This window comes from Periplaneta americana, chromosome 2, assembly GCF_040183065.1.
Source record: "Periplaneta americana isolate PAMFEO1 chromosome 2, P.americana_PAMFEO1_priV1, whole genome shotgun sequence".
Taxonomy (NCBI): Eukaryota; Metazoa; Arthropoda; class Insecta; order Blattodea; family Blattidae; genus Periplaneta; species Periplaneta americana.
In genome coordinates, this window is record NC_091118.1 from 144421722 (window position 1) to 144439975 (window position 18254).

General features: G+C 35.7%; 1 protein-coding gene across 1 annotated transcript in view; it reads right to left on the minus strand.

The window, feature by feature from the left end:
- The window catches only part of LOC138695193 (uncharacterized), a 156177-nt gene that overhangs the window by 75510 nt on the left and 62413 nt on the right, over positions 1 to 18254 (minus strand). Inside the window, exons 4-6 of the mRNA XM_069819651.1 lie at positions 14299 to 14462; positions 3880 to 4197; positions 1004 to 1029 (exon numbers count right to left, since the gene is read on the minus strand). Of these exons, the coding sequence (XP_069675752.1) occupies positions 1004 to 1029; positions 3880 to 4197; positions 14299 to 14462 (508 nt within the window). The remainder of the gene's footprint in view (positions 1 to 1003; positions 1030 to 3879; positions 4198 to 14298; positions 14463 to 18254) is intronic.

The following is an 18254-nucleotide window of genomic DNA, read 5'->3' on the forward strand; positions in this document are numbered from 1 at the left end:
TGTATGTATTCACTTCCTTTATCTTTGTAGTTATTTTCGACACTGATTCATTCTTTCTTTTTTTATTCCTTTCATCCTTTCTTAATGAAATAAATTAAAAAGAATTCATTAGAATTATAATCAGAAAGTATGTGTCTTTCTTAACGAAATAGATTCCATTAATTTTTCCTTTCATCCTTCCGTTCCATATGTGATTTTTGTTTTATTTTGTTTCTTCCATTCTCCATTTTCTTTTTCTTATTTTAATTTATTTTCTTTTGTCTTTTATTCTCATCTTTTCTGATTTATTTTCCATAATTCTTACTATGTCTTTCTTTCCTCTTCCTCTCTTTTTTTCCTTAATTAATTATTTGATTAATTATTCCTTTCTTTTCCTTAACAGTTTCTTTCGCTTTTATCTGTTCATTTTTGTTCAATTATTTAATTGTTTTTTCCTTCACTATTTCTATTTTTTCGTTCTTTTCCTCCTCTCCCTGCTGCTGTCCCATTTTCTCTTTTCCATTTAAACATATTATGTACCTAACTTCTATTTTAATGACTCAACGTCATTAATATTTCAAAGGGAAGAAATAAAAGCTACATGAATGTGCACCACACAACAGTGGTGCGTGGAAGTACTTTTGCTTTGAAATCGTATCAGTCAGCAAGCCAAAAATCTGAGCTTACGTGAGAAAACCAGCAGAGCGTGTAGTACGGAGACTGGGTCCACACAAGAGATGTCATGCCTTCGTGGCACGATGGCGTATGCCTCAACGAATTTCGTGAGACACGTAGCAGGCAGTGTTAAGCGAAATCAATAATTAAATGAGTAATACACACCTGCATCACTATCAAGAATAACAAGGGACAGGCCACTGCTTCGATGCCCCTTAATGATGAGATGTAATGTTTTAATTAAATCTTAAGAGAAGAATAAGCCTTCGTCTATTAATTGTAAATCGGAAAATTTGGCAATTTTCGTAACATTTTCGGTATGCAAAGGCCCTGAAGAGTATTTAGGCACCTTTTCTTCTTCTTCTTCTTCTTCTTCTTCTTCTCATTATTATGTTATTATTATTATCATTATTATTATTTTATTATTATTATTATTATTATTATTATTATTATTATTATTATTATTATCATCATTATTAAATTTTGAACTTATATATGGAACTGTACATGGTCTTTTTTCGATGGATGTTAGAACCATAACATTTAGCTTTATTAAACCGATTATTTTTAAGTACCGGTAATGATTTCAAGTTCTCTTCGGTTTTGGAACACAAAACTGTGAACACAAGCAATATTTTTATCACGAGCCGTCACTGGATAGATGTGTTACATATGACTTGCCTTAGTTAACGACAAGTAGATGGGTTATTCAATAACGGCAGATTCTTTTACCCTATACAGTGGACTCTCCTAAGTTCGACAAAACAGAATTGAAAGTTCAGGGTAGTGGGTGTGGCAGGTGAAATGAATACAAATTCTTATTGGTTTTCAATCAACAAATACAGTATTATCGCCGCGGCCTCATGCTTAATATGCCGAAATCATACAATAACGTGCGGTGTGCTTTTAAAACCTAATTTTGCCGACCCATTGTTGCTCTGTAGGTTTCACTCTAAGCGTCACGTTGTCACGTTTACTTCCTCGATAAGAATAAGCAATATAGTAGCGACGCTGTTATTCCCGGCGTGACTCCTCCTCTTTGCTTACGTCTTAAGAAGTGAAGGATCTATAAAGTCTAGGTAGGTAGTATCGTTCGCTATTTTTGTTCTTTCGTTGCCGAGTTATCATACGAGGAATCTATTTGTCACACCGTTAAACATTATCATGTCGTAGCTCCTATGATAATAAATCAAACGCACTGTAATTCAGCAAATAATTGAGCGGCAAATAACGTCCTCGTGTGCTTTCTGCGAACGCCAACGAAAGAGCCAAAATGGAGGACGATTATATTAAGTATTTATCGAGCCTTAAGAAATGCATGAAGTCTTCATAAGCGAACCACAAGACGCACACGTTTAAATGTAGCCGACCTGCAACGCGATTGGCTGCCGGAAATTAGAGCGACGAGACTATAGTTTGTTATACTGTTAAATGGCTTATACGAGTACGTTGACATCCTTAACTCTTAATAATAACTCTTTAATAATAACTTTTAATCACATACCTTAATGTTCGTCCTCGGCACAAGACATTGCAACCTCGGTTTTAGTCCACGTGGATTAGACAAATAGTAGGTGTCATTTAATAATGGAAGCAGCTTATTGGTTGCAACATTGAAATTGAGGCGAGTGACTGGAGTGGCGACATAAGAAATTGAAAACAATAATACAAGTAAATTTCATAGACCTGCCGAATGTTACGCACGAGGCCGCTCAAAGACCTGCCGAATGTTAAGCCTGAGACCGCGGCGATAATACTGTACTTGCATTTCCTGCCCGCCCAGAGACTTGTGTATGCGCTTCTAGTACCACAGTGGGTTTCGACAGTTCCGTCTCACAAATGGCACAATTCTCAAATAGAAATCAGTGATCAATATGGATGTCCTAATCAATAAAATATTCTGTTTTCCTTTAACAAAATTATAACTACAAGACAGAACCAATTCCCATCCATCCATTGTACGAAAATAAGTTTGTAAATTGAACTAATTTGACTGTATATGTTTGTATAGTTTGGCTGATGAATTGTATATGCTTTTAAAATGAATACTAGCCTGTATAGCTCTACTGATGAATTGTATATCCTGTAAATTGAATGGTAGTCTGTATAGCTCAATTGATGAATTGTATATGCTATAAATTGTATAGTAGTCTGTATAGCTCAACTGATGAATTGTTTATGGTAAAAATTGAATTAATCTACTTGATATTAATTGTACAAATTTGTATAGCTTAATGAAAGTATGCTTGTAAATTGAATTAATCTGCTTACTTTTTATTGTATATGTTTGTACAGTTTTGGCCGATGAATTGTATATGCTTTAAATTGAATAGTAATCTGTATAGCTCTATTGATAAATTGTTTGTGTTTGTATTTGAAGTAGTTTGCATGATATGTATTATCAATTTCTGTATATCACAACTGATTGAATTGTTTATGCCTTAAATTTAATTAACTTACTTGTTTTGTATTATACATAGAGGTCAACTGATGAATGATCGTTTGCGTTTGTAAATTTAATAATCTGATTGGCTATGTATTGTATATTTTTAGTGCCATCGATGTAGCTCAGTCGGCAGACTCGCTGGGGTGCTGATCCGGAGCTGCGTTCGGGCTTGGGTTGGATCCCCCTTTGGTCTCATTGAATGGTTTCTTCCGAGGTTTTCCCCAGCCGTGGGACTGAAGCCGGATGGTCTATGGCGAGTCCTCGGCATCACTTCATTTCCCCCTTTGATTTGATTACCTGGTTGGGTTTTTCCGAGGTTTTCCCCAACCAAAAGGCAAATGCCGGGTAATCTTTTGGCGAATCCTCATCATTGTAAAAAATTACTACATTGTAAAACTGTAAAAATTTGTAAAAATTGTAATTGTAATACAGTATTGTAAAATTTTGACTTGTTCCACATCTTAAAGCTTCATTGCTCATGTAAGATCTATAGAAGATAATGAATGAATGAATGAATGAATGCATGAATGAATGAATGAATGAATGAATGAATGAATGAATGAATGAAATGGCAAACCCATTTCTTAGTGCCCGTATAGGGGCGTGTCTAATTCTCCTACGTAAGCAGTCGAACTCTAGGATGTCGAACTTAAGAGCTTCCACTGTATTTGGAACGTATGGAGAGTGTGTTTTGACAGTTAGGTTTTGGCTCCTTTTACATTATTTAGTACACACTTTTACATCTAAAGTGGATCATGTCAATAGGTAATAAGAAAGGCTTGACTGACCCAGCTCCTCCTCCTCTTCCTCCAGTCTCTCGTGCGTCTCCATCTCGTTGAAGACGAGCGTGAGGTTGTCCTTGTCGGAGGTGAGCACACGGTGGCAGGGCAGGCCGCGCAGACACTGTCCGTCCTCGTCCAGCTCGCCCTCCATGACGAAGGGGGGCGCGAGCGCCGTCACGATGCGGAACACGCTGCGAGCGCGGGCCGATAGACCCGCCACCACCAGGTCGCCGCCCGGCCACACGATGGTGTCCAGGCGCACCGCCCGCCCTGTCACCTCGCCCACCGGCCTCCATGAGACAGCGACACTCTCGCCTGCAAAACAAGTCAATGTTTAGGGAATGAGTGAAGCGAGTTTCCTTATTTTGACGACTGGAATAACTGTTGGGCCCATCGGCTTGCGTCTCACCTTGAGACTTACTGTGCTTACCATTCCTGTTCTGTGAATGATATTTGTCGCCGAACGATCGCGCTCTTGTACGAATACAGCATGCTAAATTATTGTGACCCGGGCTGTGGGTAATAATGATAATGATATTATGTAAATGGATGATGACGAAATCAGTCCGAGGTCCAACGCAGAAAGTTATCCAGCAATTCTGCTTCAGTCGGTTGCGCGAAACCCTCCAAAAAACTCTCCGATCAGGATTTGAACCCAGGCCCGTTCGTTTCGAGGTCAGACATGCTAAGCATTACTCCACAGCAGCGGACATAACTTAATGTTCGGTGTTCGTAACACAGTGCGTCTGTTTCATTTCCTTAGCGTGAAACAGCCGTGTTGTGAGTTTCCTTTAAATGTCTTATGCTGTGCATGCTAGCTGAGATGATCTAAGATAATAATAAGATAACACATAAGAAACAAAATACAATAAATTCGCCCAGTTTCTAAAGAAGAAAGTTCAGTTTTCTGCTGGATATTGCAGTCAATATCAGCAAGAATTTATTATTTTTTACAATAATGTTATTGCAATGTTTTTCTGTCTATCTTGTGATTCTCGAGTAGGCTGCTCACTTACTTTTCCCGACAACTTTAATGAGAGTTTACAAAGAATTTCCTAGAAAATTTTGCCAAATATGAAACTGTGACATAATAGTAATTTGTGCGAGGTCGTGCGTATTTGCTTGGTTTCCGCAAAAACCAATCCGCGGAAAGTCTAAAATTCCACATTCAGTATTCCCAACCTAACACACATAACAATTTCCCTCTTCTTACCGCTTAAGTGACATATTGATTTTACTGCTTTAGGCTTTTAACGTATTATTTTTAGAGACGTTCAATATAGTAATAATTATATATTGGAAACTTACCATTGCAATTTCACCTAAATTGCACTGTTAATTAGAATGTTTTTAAATATTTACAAAAAGTAAGTAAACTCTACAACTCCACTAAAGTTACTGCATTCGTGATGCAAGTAACATTAAGGAAGCAGTGAAAAAATCAACAAGATTCCAGACTCATCATAGACTGGGGGAAAAAAAAGACAGACGTATATCACGGCCTGCTGGAGTATAGTAAACAATAAAACATTTTAAAGCAACAATGTTGAAGATAGATATTTTTGTTTTGCAAATTTGCCGTCATTGAACAGAAACCAAGATGGAGATTTCATTGCAACTAATTAGAAATTCCTCTTTCAGGTATGTAATAAACGCTCTTCGCACAAAATAATGTACGATACACGAGCGGTATGTTTTCTTTAAATTCTCGGAAATTAAAAAAGCTCAACTACGTTTCGCTTTTTCAAACTTTTCCTCGAACATGAAAACTTCAACATACCGCTCTTGTAACGCATATTACTATTATATGACTAGAGTATAATCTTGGTAATTACGACACGAATGGTTATAATGTAGATTATACACGTCTTACATAAAAGGTTTAAGCTATTCTAGTATTATTAAATTGTGTAAGAAAGACTCGTAGGTAGGTGACACATTAATTATACACCAATATAGGACCTAAATAAGTAGCATATAGAAAATGTTTGTAGGTGACATATTAATTATACATCATTAATTTACTGGAGTGGAGATTTTTAAGAAACCAGGAATTAATGTAGATAAGACGTAAGCGTGAAAACCATTTCTTACGACTTCCGGTTGTTGCTCTGAACGCCACACCTACCTACTTCTTTGAAGACAAAACTAAACTTTCTATAATTTGTTTTATTACAACATTTTCACAATCGCCGCCGAATAAGAACAAATGAATAACACCTATCGACAAATACGAATAATAACAAATGAATAACATCTATCGACAAATAACAAACAGCAATCACACATAAAAATGTTAGCGTCCAAAAACAAACTACTTATTTACATTAAAATGATTAATAATGATTTGATTTCTTTATTAAGATCGGTAAAAAAAATAGTAGGCAATACATGTGTTAAGTGCATAACAGAATCTCTACGAGATTTACGCGAGAAGTTCCGTTTATATCACTTTACATGAAAAATATCGAAACAGTAACTTTCTGAGATGACTGTACTTGATGTATAAAATTAAAAAAAAAATGTTATTTGATGTTGATAGAGTCTCTTCTATGCAGAATACCAATTTCTTACAAAAAATACCGGTTACAGGGCAACATATGATTACGGACGGCACATTTTTGTCCCGGCGGTCATATCAGGGTATTCGCAAAGTGAGGTCTTTCTAGTGTTAAGTGGCATACTGTATATAAGCACATAAGATTATCCCATAAATATAGTTATTGTTATATATCCATCTGTATATAAGTAAAGTCAATCTTGTATTAACTTTTTATAGTTACGTATGTATTGTGCACGCGTCTGTTTCGCGTCCATGTCAAAGCATATCTGAATAACATTACTTTTAATAATACATTGCAACTCTTCACGAATGTACCCCATTACAGATACGTGTTTTGTCTTACGTGATATTTAAACACTGCCAAGGATTTGGTTTAAGTACAGTCTGCAGATTGGCATACAATAATAGAGTACCGAATTTTCTTCTCTTGTAAAGAGTACGACAAACATATTTTTTTCCGAGTGCTACTGTACAAGATCGAATCAGTCTGCTAGAAGAATATGCGGAACAGAATTTTAAAATGAGATTTCGCTTCTGAAGAGACGGTGAAAAATAATCTTCCATGACTTGCCGATGAGCTCAAAAACGATAGCAAAAGAAATCCACTACAGCTAATACAGGCACTGAGATTCTTTGGCACAGGGACTTTTCGTATAAATTAATGAAGACTGTGCTCATGTGAACAGCTGAAGTATCTGCGGAGCGGTGAGCCGTGTGGAAACTCAGTCTGCGGAATGAGGTTAAGAGCAATGTTGTAGTAGTAAAACTTGCAGAGGATTTACTCTGTCACTCCTCTGTAGTCACACAATTTCCAGATTGCGTGCTCAGTAAGCTCTGTTTAATGGAGTGAATTAAATTGATACACTTATGAGAATTACAAGAAAAACAATACAATACTATGAACTTTGGCGCTTTGTTGGCCGAAAGACAACGACATCGGCTTTCCACGCTGATAATCCGAGTTATAATCCCAGTGGAGCCAACTGAATTCGTGGTGGGGAAAAAACTGTGTTCGGTGGTAAGTTTACGCGGGACACTTCAGTTCCCTTATGGAATTCCACTGATTATCATAATATCAGAGACCGGAACTTTGGCAGAATGCCTTTTTAAATGTGTTAAATCCATCTTCATTTTGAAAGTAAATATCTACGATTTATACCTTTGTGATTGAAACGTCACAGTTTTATGTTGCCCTTTTCTGCCTTTTTTAATATAAATGCCTAATTTACAAAATAAATGCTTTTTTTGCCTTTATTTGATTATTTATCTGTTATTTATTAATTCACTATTAAGCACTGCCTACAGGTATATTTTAATTTATTTCTATAACTGCTACAATGAAAGTGACTTCACCGAATGTATATTGTCTTTCAGTCATTTCATATTCTCTTTGCAACAATGAGTGCTGCCGTGCAAAAATGTATAACAGTACGCGTTTTAATTATCGCTTGTGTTTATCTGACAAGGCAAGAATGAGTGCGGGTCTAACGTCATTTTTAACGGTTATTTTTCTTTCAGTTTTCATTGCGACGTTGTTGTAGTTATAGCTAAATATTTCATATCGTAACATATCAGTACAACCAAACATAAATATGCACTTTCCAAGGCTACTGGGAAGAAGATTTCTTTACTTCCAACAGTAATTGCAACATCGCATCGAGTCGAAAATCTCAATTTGCATTCGACTTATGTAAAGCTTTTCTTGCTGCTGAAATCCCTTTGTGGAAAGTGCAAGGTTGTAGGTCTAATGCAAGGTTTTTGTAATTGCCTTTTATTGCATATTTAGCTATTTATAATGTCTTTTTGCCTGCCTATTTTAATGATTCATAATGCCTAAACTTCTGGTCTCTGATCATAATCAAGGCTCTATAGACCAACTTCTATACTACACCAAGGGAAGCCACGTCTTTGGCTTAGGTCCTAACGAGATATCTTACATGAAGACGCCAAAGTTCAATCTCCGACCAGATTGTGATGAAAATTGTGGACGAAGCAGACGTTACAGGTTTTTTTCCTCGGGGTACTCTTGTTTCTCTCTATAATTATACCAACACAATCTACTTCCCTCTCTTTTCATCTATCATTAAAGAAAAATAAGGTGGGGCAGAGGTTCCCAAATTTTTTGAAGGCGTGACCCACTTTTGGGCAAGACTTCAGTTTGCGACACTCTTCCCACACTACCGTACTGGTTCTCGACTCCATTCCAAAAATATAAATCTCTGTAAAATAATAAACAAGTATAATTTTACTCAAAACCAATTGATACCGCCCGAAGTATGATTTTAAATAACAGCTTTTTCAGTATTTTCCAATAGGAACTCAAAACAATAACGACAATCACAGATGGATACTGAATGCGTTGCAGAAATTCCAAAAAAATATGGAGTGAAAACTGATTGAAATATGTTCATACTGAAGGAATGTTGAAACTAGACCTTTTTTACGTAGATCGTTGACCGGTTTCGCATCAAAAGAAATACCTCGAGTTTGCAAAAGGAGCTTTTAAGTTTTTTATAACATTCACAACCTCGTATTCGCAAAAATTAAGTTTATCTTCTATGATTTCCACCAAACCAGACCGAGAAATCTCTAATTTGAAAATGATATCACAGAGCGTGTATCAATACTTATTCAGATTTGAGAGGGTACGTTCTGAAAAACAGGCACAGTTATCAAATTAATTATTTTTTACTTTATAACTACAGAAAGATTTTTGATTTTTATGTTCAATTTTGTTTATGTTTCTAAATGCTTCCGATATAGGTAAAGGAACTCCGGCTCCCTGGGGCTTAGGATATCAGCTACTCGTATGCTGATGGGATTTAGATTTATCAGAACCTTAAGCAGGATGTCCCACTTGTCAGCGTCGATTTTACGATGCTGTTTCAGGCAGACCTTGGGGCCCAAGAGCCTGAGGCTTATCAGGCTACTCGTCGGCAGACAGGACCTTCCTCTATAAGGGACTGAGGCAGGATGGCTCATCTGTCAGTGTCGGATTCACAGATGCCATCCGGGTCACCTGTTGGACTGGACTTGGACAAGCATCGGATAAAAAGGACGCACAATGAACCAAAGCACTACTAAATGTACGGTCGTAAACCTAAGCCAAGCACGAAAGGAAACGCTGCCGCGAAAAAGAATCCATCCTACAGTGAGAGACTTGGGTGAATGACGCAAGTCAAGTACCATCTATTGGGGAAAAAACGTTAACAACTTCTACTAACTTTATTAATTCTCTTTTTATACTTTTTCTTGTCACGTTTAAACCAAGGTGTCATATAATAAAGCAGAGATGGGCATTCTCGTATGTCTTTGCATCCAGTATTTTCAGCAGAGCTCGGATTTCATTACTGTTAACTGCGCAGGAAGTATATTTAAACTTGTAAGAAATATGAACAGGACCTTCGAGCATTAAAGTAAATAGAGAGGGCGTTCAATACTACTCTACCGGATGAACGTGGCACCAAAATAACAGCTCTCTCAGATCAGCTGATCTCGGGCAAAACATTACACAGTATGCTGTACGTATATGCAGTTTATTACAATACATTTTGGATATGACAGCATATCCTAGAATGTATTAAGATAAAAAAAATATTTCGGTAGATCCTAATTGAACAAGTGTCTTGTTTTAATGGCGTTTTTTTATAATAAAACATGAAATTACTTAAAGATAAGCCTGCAATAAATGTCTTATGAACATATAGGATACTTTTACTGTCGACTTTTTAGTAAGGAAATTGAAGTTAGAATTTACTGAAAATGTATTAAGTAAGATTGAAACGAAGGACTTGACAAAAGAAAGGACACTATTGTTTTTTTTTTATTTTTAATCATGGCAATTTCTTTACGAATTTGACAAGTAGGCTACCTTTCATTTGGGGGGAGTGAAAAATAGGTTATGTAACTTTTATTGATCTGAACACTGTAATAGTGTGAGAAAGTTTGTCTTACAGAAATATTAAATATATTAGCTTTGATTTTGTGATTAACATCTTGACGGCTCTACCGAACCTTATATTCTAGAAATTATTCGTAAGTTCGGCAAGTTTATTTACTAGTAAAACTGGAATATAGGCCTACCGTGTCTTTATATAATACTTTAATTCGCAGATTATTAAAAAATATAATTATGTAATCCCATAAAAAGGAATAGGTCACAAACTGGCAGCTACTTATACAGAGTAATGGGAAAGAACATGATTTTTCGCTCTTTAGCATAAGATGAATGTTTGAAAAAATGTAACGAAACATGTTAACCCATTATGTTTCAGAGTTTTAAAATTCCCTTGGTAATTATACGTAGGTAACAATGAAACTGGATGTCTTGTAAATTATAATTAAGTCCTCACACTAGACCTTATAACTAAATATAAAATAATAATAATAAGCTAGGTAGTGTTAAAATGAAAGCTTACAAATGAAATCATGACACAATAATTATTTATATAAAAACTAGATGAAAATAATATTTCTACGTTATGTCACATAAATTGGACATTTATACTGGAATAAAAACAATTTAAATAACAGTGTAGGCCTAACATTTTTTCTATTTTTATACAATGTATTCTGGTTTTGTTTCAAACCTGAATAAAACTGCTCTTGAATCAATTCATGTCCTTATAAATTATCTATGTTTTTTTTACCCATATTGGAAGTGGTTGCTTCAGTCACAAGCTTCGTGCACCTCTTAACTAGCTCAGTGTGACAAGGAAATAGAGAAAACTTCAACGCCGAAATTTCTAGATCATTGAACAGTACTTCGATGCCATTTTCTTGACGTAGTTTTGAAAATTGGTGGTGCTGTAATTCAATTTTCGGCTCAACTAGCACTGAGGTAGTTCCCTTTGTACTCAGTTTATACACCTTGCATATTCGAATATGAGAAAGGTTAGGTTTGGTTAGTTTAGGCGTTTGTTATGCCTTGCATATACGATCAACTGCATAGGTATCCACACAAAATTCCTTCTAAATGAAACGGTTTTTACTTCCAAAATCACGGGAACTACTTCAACGCTAGTTTCACCTAGATAACTTTCAGTTCATCCATAGACGTATAGCCAAGGTGGGGAGGGGGGAGACGAGCGGGTGAAATTATATGCCATTACCATTTCTACAATTTAATAGGACACTGTAGTTACTTTGTTGAAATAACCTGAGACGTATTGAAGATTCGATTGCAAAACTGAAACAGGAACACGAAACGAATAGGGTAATTTGGTAAATTTAAGTAAGCCTAGGCCTATTTGTTTTTCTGTATTTGAATTCGTAATATTAATGATGCGCATTCGATAAACACACACAAATCTGCTCCTTTTTAAAAATAAATTGCTGGCAGTGAGGAAATCGTACACGCATTGAAGTTTTCCGAAATAAACATAATTAAATAACGTTATCGCGCTTTAATACATTGCAGTGATGTTATTAATATGGATCAAGTGTAACCACATACGAAATATTATCGTTACTTCTAATTTTTTGTGCCAAAATCAATCCAAAATACTTATATTCCACTAGACATACATTGGCCTTTTTATATCCCATATCGCTTCTGCCCTAGATCAGCTGATCGAACTCTGGTGCCACTATCCAGCAAGCCTTACCACTTCTATCTATTTTATGTTCGAAGAACAGGACACATTCGCAACCAGTCTCTTAGGCAATGCTCGCTTTTCTACAGGTACAGTTAGGAGAAGAACCTTGTAGGCCAATCAAGCAGGCTTCTTTTGTACTAAATTTAAAATTATTTTGCAGAACTTTCATGTGAAGATTTAGAGACAAAACTTAATACCTAGGTACTGTAAAAGGGTAGAAGAATATTAAATACATTTCTATGCACAACAAAACCAGTGATTAGTTCATCGATTTAAAAAAAAAATACAAAATAAAAACATACACTAAATACACTGCTATGTATAACAAAAACTACTGTAGTCATTATTTCTTGACTTTTAAAACAAACAACTGCAAACCTGTTCCCAATATTTTAGTGAATTAAATCCGAACTTTAACCTATAGCGTTTTCACTAGCATAAACTGTTAAAATGTGTATAATTGCATTACTTTCACCTAATATATATATGAGAACATACTACATTAATTCACAGAGGTAATACTGTAGATCAAGTCAATGGGAATAAGTTTTGTCAAATAAGATTTTTGATACGTTCAATAGTTTTGAGAATACGAAATGTAACGTGTTGTAACGCTACAACACTCTTTGAGGTCACTGGTTTGCAGTGGTAGTGAGTGTAACTGCAATCATCCACTCCGCAAGATTTACGAGAGGAGAATGTAAACAAAAACGTCTCATGAGATACGTTTTGATCAAATTACTGCACATTCGTAACATATAACACATTACTTAACATTACTGTAAACTTAATTTCTTTTGTAAATTAATTAATTTTTTGGCTTCTTCAAAGTTAATAACTTAAATGGAGATTGAGTATTCGTAATAATGCTATTTTGAGTTTACATCAAATGTAAAGGAATCTTTAATGGAAATACTTTGTTTCGTAAGAATGCACATTCTTTACTATTTTGTAATTACATAAAAGAAAAGAATCAATAAATACTGTGAATGTTAAATAAGTTTCATGTTATTACATTTAGTGTTAAAGTGGTTATAGCGTAATAAAGAACGTTAAAAACTAATCAATTTGCGTAATTAACTGATTCAATAAATTACTTTATGTTTTCATATGCAGTAATTTTATTGAAACGTATCTGATGAGACGTTTTTGTTTACATTCTCCTTTTGCAAGTCTTGCGGAGTGGATGATTGCAGTTACTCTCCTGCGGAGCAATGACCTCAAGTAGCGTTACAACAGGTACAGTTCGTATTCTCAAAACTATTGGACATATCAAAAATTTTTTTTGACAAGACTTGTTCGCATTGACTTCATCTATGACCATTGTGAATTAATGTAATAAGTTTACTTCCATCCTGTATAAGTATAACTCGACCGAGGCGAGTGGATCCGCGGGCGTAATGTGAACTATCGCGATGACGCTATACGAACGCAGGAGCAGTACAAGTGGCGCTCCGGGCTGCAGGACTCCACTGGCCTCGGTCGAATAATATCCTGTATTTAAGGAAATTAGTTCAGTATAAAGAAAAAAATATTTAATACATGTGGACAGAAGGTATCAGGAAAACTGAAAAAGAAAAAAAAAAAACACAATATAATACGTATAAAGCATATTTCCAAAAATCGACATTTTGCAGTAAGAATACAACCTTTACGAATCTTTAGCATAATAAAAAATTGTCATATTGTGTGTGAATTTTTTTTTGCCCAATGGTAGGACCTTTAACTTTCCGTTATTCTCCTCGACTCTAAGACACTCCCCGACTCGTAGATGTCACCAGTATCGAGAAGCATAAATAAGGATAGACTACTTAGCTCGTCAGAGACTATCCAGAGTGCATCAAAGGCGGTAAATCCCTATTAAACTTTCAATGAAGGATGATGGAGGATTGAGAATTGTTGGGATGTCACAGGAGAATCGAAGTACCTGGAAGAAATCTCTGTGTGGGCTGGACCACTGCTTTGCCCAACACAAGATGTTATAAATTCATTCACTTTAGAGTAAGATTTGAATCCGGGCCCCGTAACTTCAAAGCCCAGCGCTCTGGCACAACGCCACTATTGCGAGTCTCTTAGAGAAATATTTTTCTTTGTAAATTAAAACATTTCCAGATTGTGTAATTCATAATCTCACTAATGCAACAATTTTCATTCAATTTCTATAGTTGCCATATGCAAATTGTGTTCGTGCCGAACAGCAACACGTTGCGAGGTTGTCTTTGATAGCTTAAAAGTGAATACGAGACACAAACTCACCCTCAGATTCGTTAGCGCCCAGGGTGTTGTCGTAGTCTGTACTGCTTTTCTCCGGCACCAGGTTTAGAATATCAAATGACGCTACAAGAGACCTGTCCACCTTGTCTCCGACTTCAGACCCCCTGCGCCCCGCCAGCACGTCCGTCACGGCGGCTCGCAGCTCCCTGCAACAAACACATCAGCTTGTCACCGTGTCGTGAGAATATAAAGCTTGTAGCTAGCACCTCAAAGAACAAACAGGCTCCCTCCAAAGCCCCAATACAACATTCAACAGAATAAATGCTTCAAACGTTTTATAAAATGCAGCGTTCATGTGATGCGCAGGCAAAATGAGAGTAATGAACGTGAGAAATACTTTATACATCAATAAAATTAACGAGAACAAAAACAAAGCAAAAAAGTAGATCTGTTACTTAGAGTGCCGATTTTAAATAAATTACTATTCTTTTTATTTTATAACCAGTGCTCTAATATTAAATATCTTACTCTATGCCGATGATCAAGTCATAATTTCCAATTCAGAGGATAATTTACAAAGAGGATTATATACATTAAATAAAATATTAAAAGATTTTGGGATGGAAATTTCAGCACAAAAATCAAACGTAATGGCATTTTTAGGACAAGACCCAGTCAGAAGTAAAATAATACACAATAACCAATGCCTCGAACAAGTACAAAATTTCAATTATCTGGGTTGTGAAATATCTTATCAAAATGAAAAAGATGTGAACAGGATAATTACCAAATTTACACAAATTCTAGGAATAATAAACAATATATTAAAAGCTAAATTAGTACAAAAATGTACAAGAAGAAAAATATATAATACATCAGCATTACCCTCCCTTTTATACGGAAGCGAGATTTGGACATTAAAGAAAAAAGACATGAACAGAATCAAAGGAACGGAAATGAAATTTTTCAGGAGGACAGCAGGATATACTCTTTTAGACCGAAAAAGGAATGAAGAAATTTTAGAACAATTAGAAGTAGAGTCAGTAGAAGAAAAAATCAGCAGATACAAATTCAATTGGCTAGATCATGTAAGAAGAATGGAAAATTCAAGAGTCCCAAAAATTATGATGCAGTATAAACCTAGAGGACATCGTCGGCCAGGAAGACCTTTTAGAAGACTGCTAGATGGGGCCGAAACAGGTCTACAGAGGCCTAATTCATGAAGGATGATGATGATGACTATTCTTTTTTTTTAAGGGAAAACTATGGTGAAATGATAGTGAAAAATTAAGAAAACTCACTTTTTTTTTTCAAACAAGAGGTGGAATATGTCATCTGTGAGAGCTTTTGTTACCATACTTTTTGAATAACCTTCGTATGTTAATATAGTAGACTCTCCTAAGTTCGACAGAACAGAATTAAAAGTTCTGACCAATAAGGGTAGTGGGTGTGGAAGGTGAAATGAATACAAATTCTCATTGGTTATCCATCAACGAATACAGTACTGTACTTGCATTTCCTGCCCAACCCACTGCGCTTCTACTAGAAGTGGGTGTTGAAAGTTCCGTCTCGCAAACGACATAATTCTCAAATAGAAAAAGAAGAGTTCATTAATTTAAAATCAGTAATCAATATGGATGTCCTAATCAATAAAATATTCTGTTTGCCTTTAACAAAAGTATCACTACAAGACACAGGACCAATTTCCATTCAAATGGTAAACCCATTTCTTATTGCCCGAATAGGGGCGTGTCTAATTCTCCTACGTAAACAGTCGAACTAAAGAATGTCGAACTTGATTTCTGTCGAACTTAAGAGCTTCCACTGTACTTAAATCGGAAGAACACTGATTCAATTCCTTTGTGTAATATGATGTAATGTATTGTAATGTAATTCAATACGGTCCGGTGCGGTGTGGTGTGGTGTGATGTATCTTATCATATCGTACAGTGCCGTTTGTCACGAGACCTGAGATTTTAGGGTAATTGTTTATTGTGTTCCTTAAGCATTAATTTAAAAAGTTTGAAATCGTACTGTATATGTTTCGTGGAAAACCATTAATTTTGTAGAATTTTAATTCGTTTAATGGTTTCAGTGTCTAAAGTGTCTATTTCCAGATATTTTGAAAAATTGTATTTTAAAAATATTTAATAGTATAACACTACGGAACATAAAAACTAAAAAATGCACACTCCTTCATGTTTGTGCTGTCGACATTGTTAATATGGTATAAAATTAACAACAATCAACATTTTAAATTACAAGCAATTATTTCAAAACTACTCAATTTATCAAATAACCAGTAGTACTGGCCTTACTATAATGAACATAAAACTGACAGGATTCGGACACATTCTGTTTTCTTCATTACTCTGAGTGTTTTAAGTTGAAATAGAGATGCTTAGGAAAAAATCATCAAAGAGTACTCTTATACGACAATGGCTCCTGGAATTCCCAGGGACGACTCATGAGGATTTTTTTTTGCCAGCCCTAAAACAAACAGGTAAAAAGAATATAATATAAGCGTACTCTTTGATGATTTTTCTCTAGACATCTCCATCTGAACTTAAAACCCTCAGGGTAATGGCGAAATGAGTCCGAATTTCCCCAGCAATTCTCCTTCAATCGGTTAAAGGAAGAAACCCCAACCTGGCAACTTGTCCCAACAAAGATTTAAGCCCTGGCCCGCTCATTTCACGGGGAGATATGCTAACCTTTACTACACAGCGGTGGACGTTTGTTATCCCTTACAAGGGAAGCATCCAAAAATATCAGTTCGAAACTCCCTTAAAAATTGTAGACACGTCAGTACGTACTGTAAGGGAAAGATAACGAAAAAATCAGCTTTAAGAGTACACTTATTTCTAATCTATTATAATACATATGCTTGACACGATATTCTATGATCACTTATTTTCCTTCATCTGTGTAGTAGGCCTACTGGATTTCTAGAAATAGTTTAAGAAACTTCTCATTAACGTACGAGAGCACATCATGCAGGGCGTAGTAGACAGTGATCTACTACAAGTTAGACTAATCTACAACTGTTTTAATGTGAGGTGTAGCTTCGTCAGAGGCAAGTAAAAATATTAGAGTTACTAGTGGAACATAATACTGTATTTTAAGTTATGAAAATTATTTTCTTCCTTAAAATTTGTATTTTTGGCAAGGTTTCTGTAGCTCAATTCAGTATTTCCCTCCATATGCAAGTTTTCAACGGACATTGCTATCTGACGGTGTAGAAGATTCCTTTGTTAACACGAATTTAAATCTGATCACGACCTAAACAAAAATTTTTAGCGCCTAATTGGTATGCAACTGTCGCAATACATTGGTAGGAGAAGTTGCAGCCTGAGTAAGGCAGATTACAAAGCACTGTACAGTCTTGTTGTTTAGTCAACTGTCTGAAGACAAGTTTGAACTTCACAAGTAACACCAATAAGGCATCACTGATGAGGCGACTAAGCCAGACGATAGTGAAGCAGGGTGGCCAGTTTCTTTCCCTTTCCACTGCAGTTATTGCTGTCTAGTATTACATATTACACTTATGAGACTTCACATGTATACAAACAATAAAATTGTTCTCCCTCTGATACATATCGTCAACTGAGACGTACTGTCTGATAATAGAAGTACATATCAGCCAGAACCTCAATCAGACGTATGTACAGCCTCAAGAGACAGAAAATAAACGATCTCCTGTAGCGTGAATTTGGTTAACAAGCAAACATTCTGATGGGGGCGGACAAAAAGGTTAATTTTTCTTCTTCCACCATGTTAATAATGTCAAAAGAAGTGCTTATACAAATTTTGGCCACTCGACAGCAATTACGAGGCCGTCCAGTAAGTGATTTTTCCTGGGGCCGTTTACAGAAAAGAAGAACAATTGCTTGGATAGATTTATTGAAACAGATGCAGCAATTGTTGCGCTATTTGTCAACATATCCCCCACTGGAATTGAGAAATTTGTCATACCATGGGATCAATTTTTGTGACCT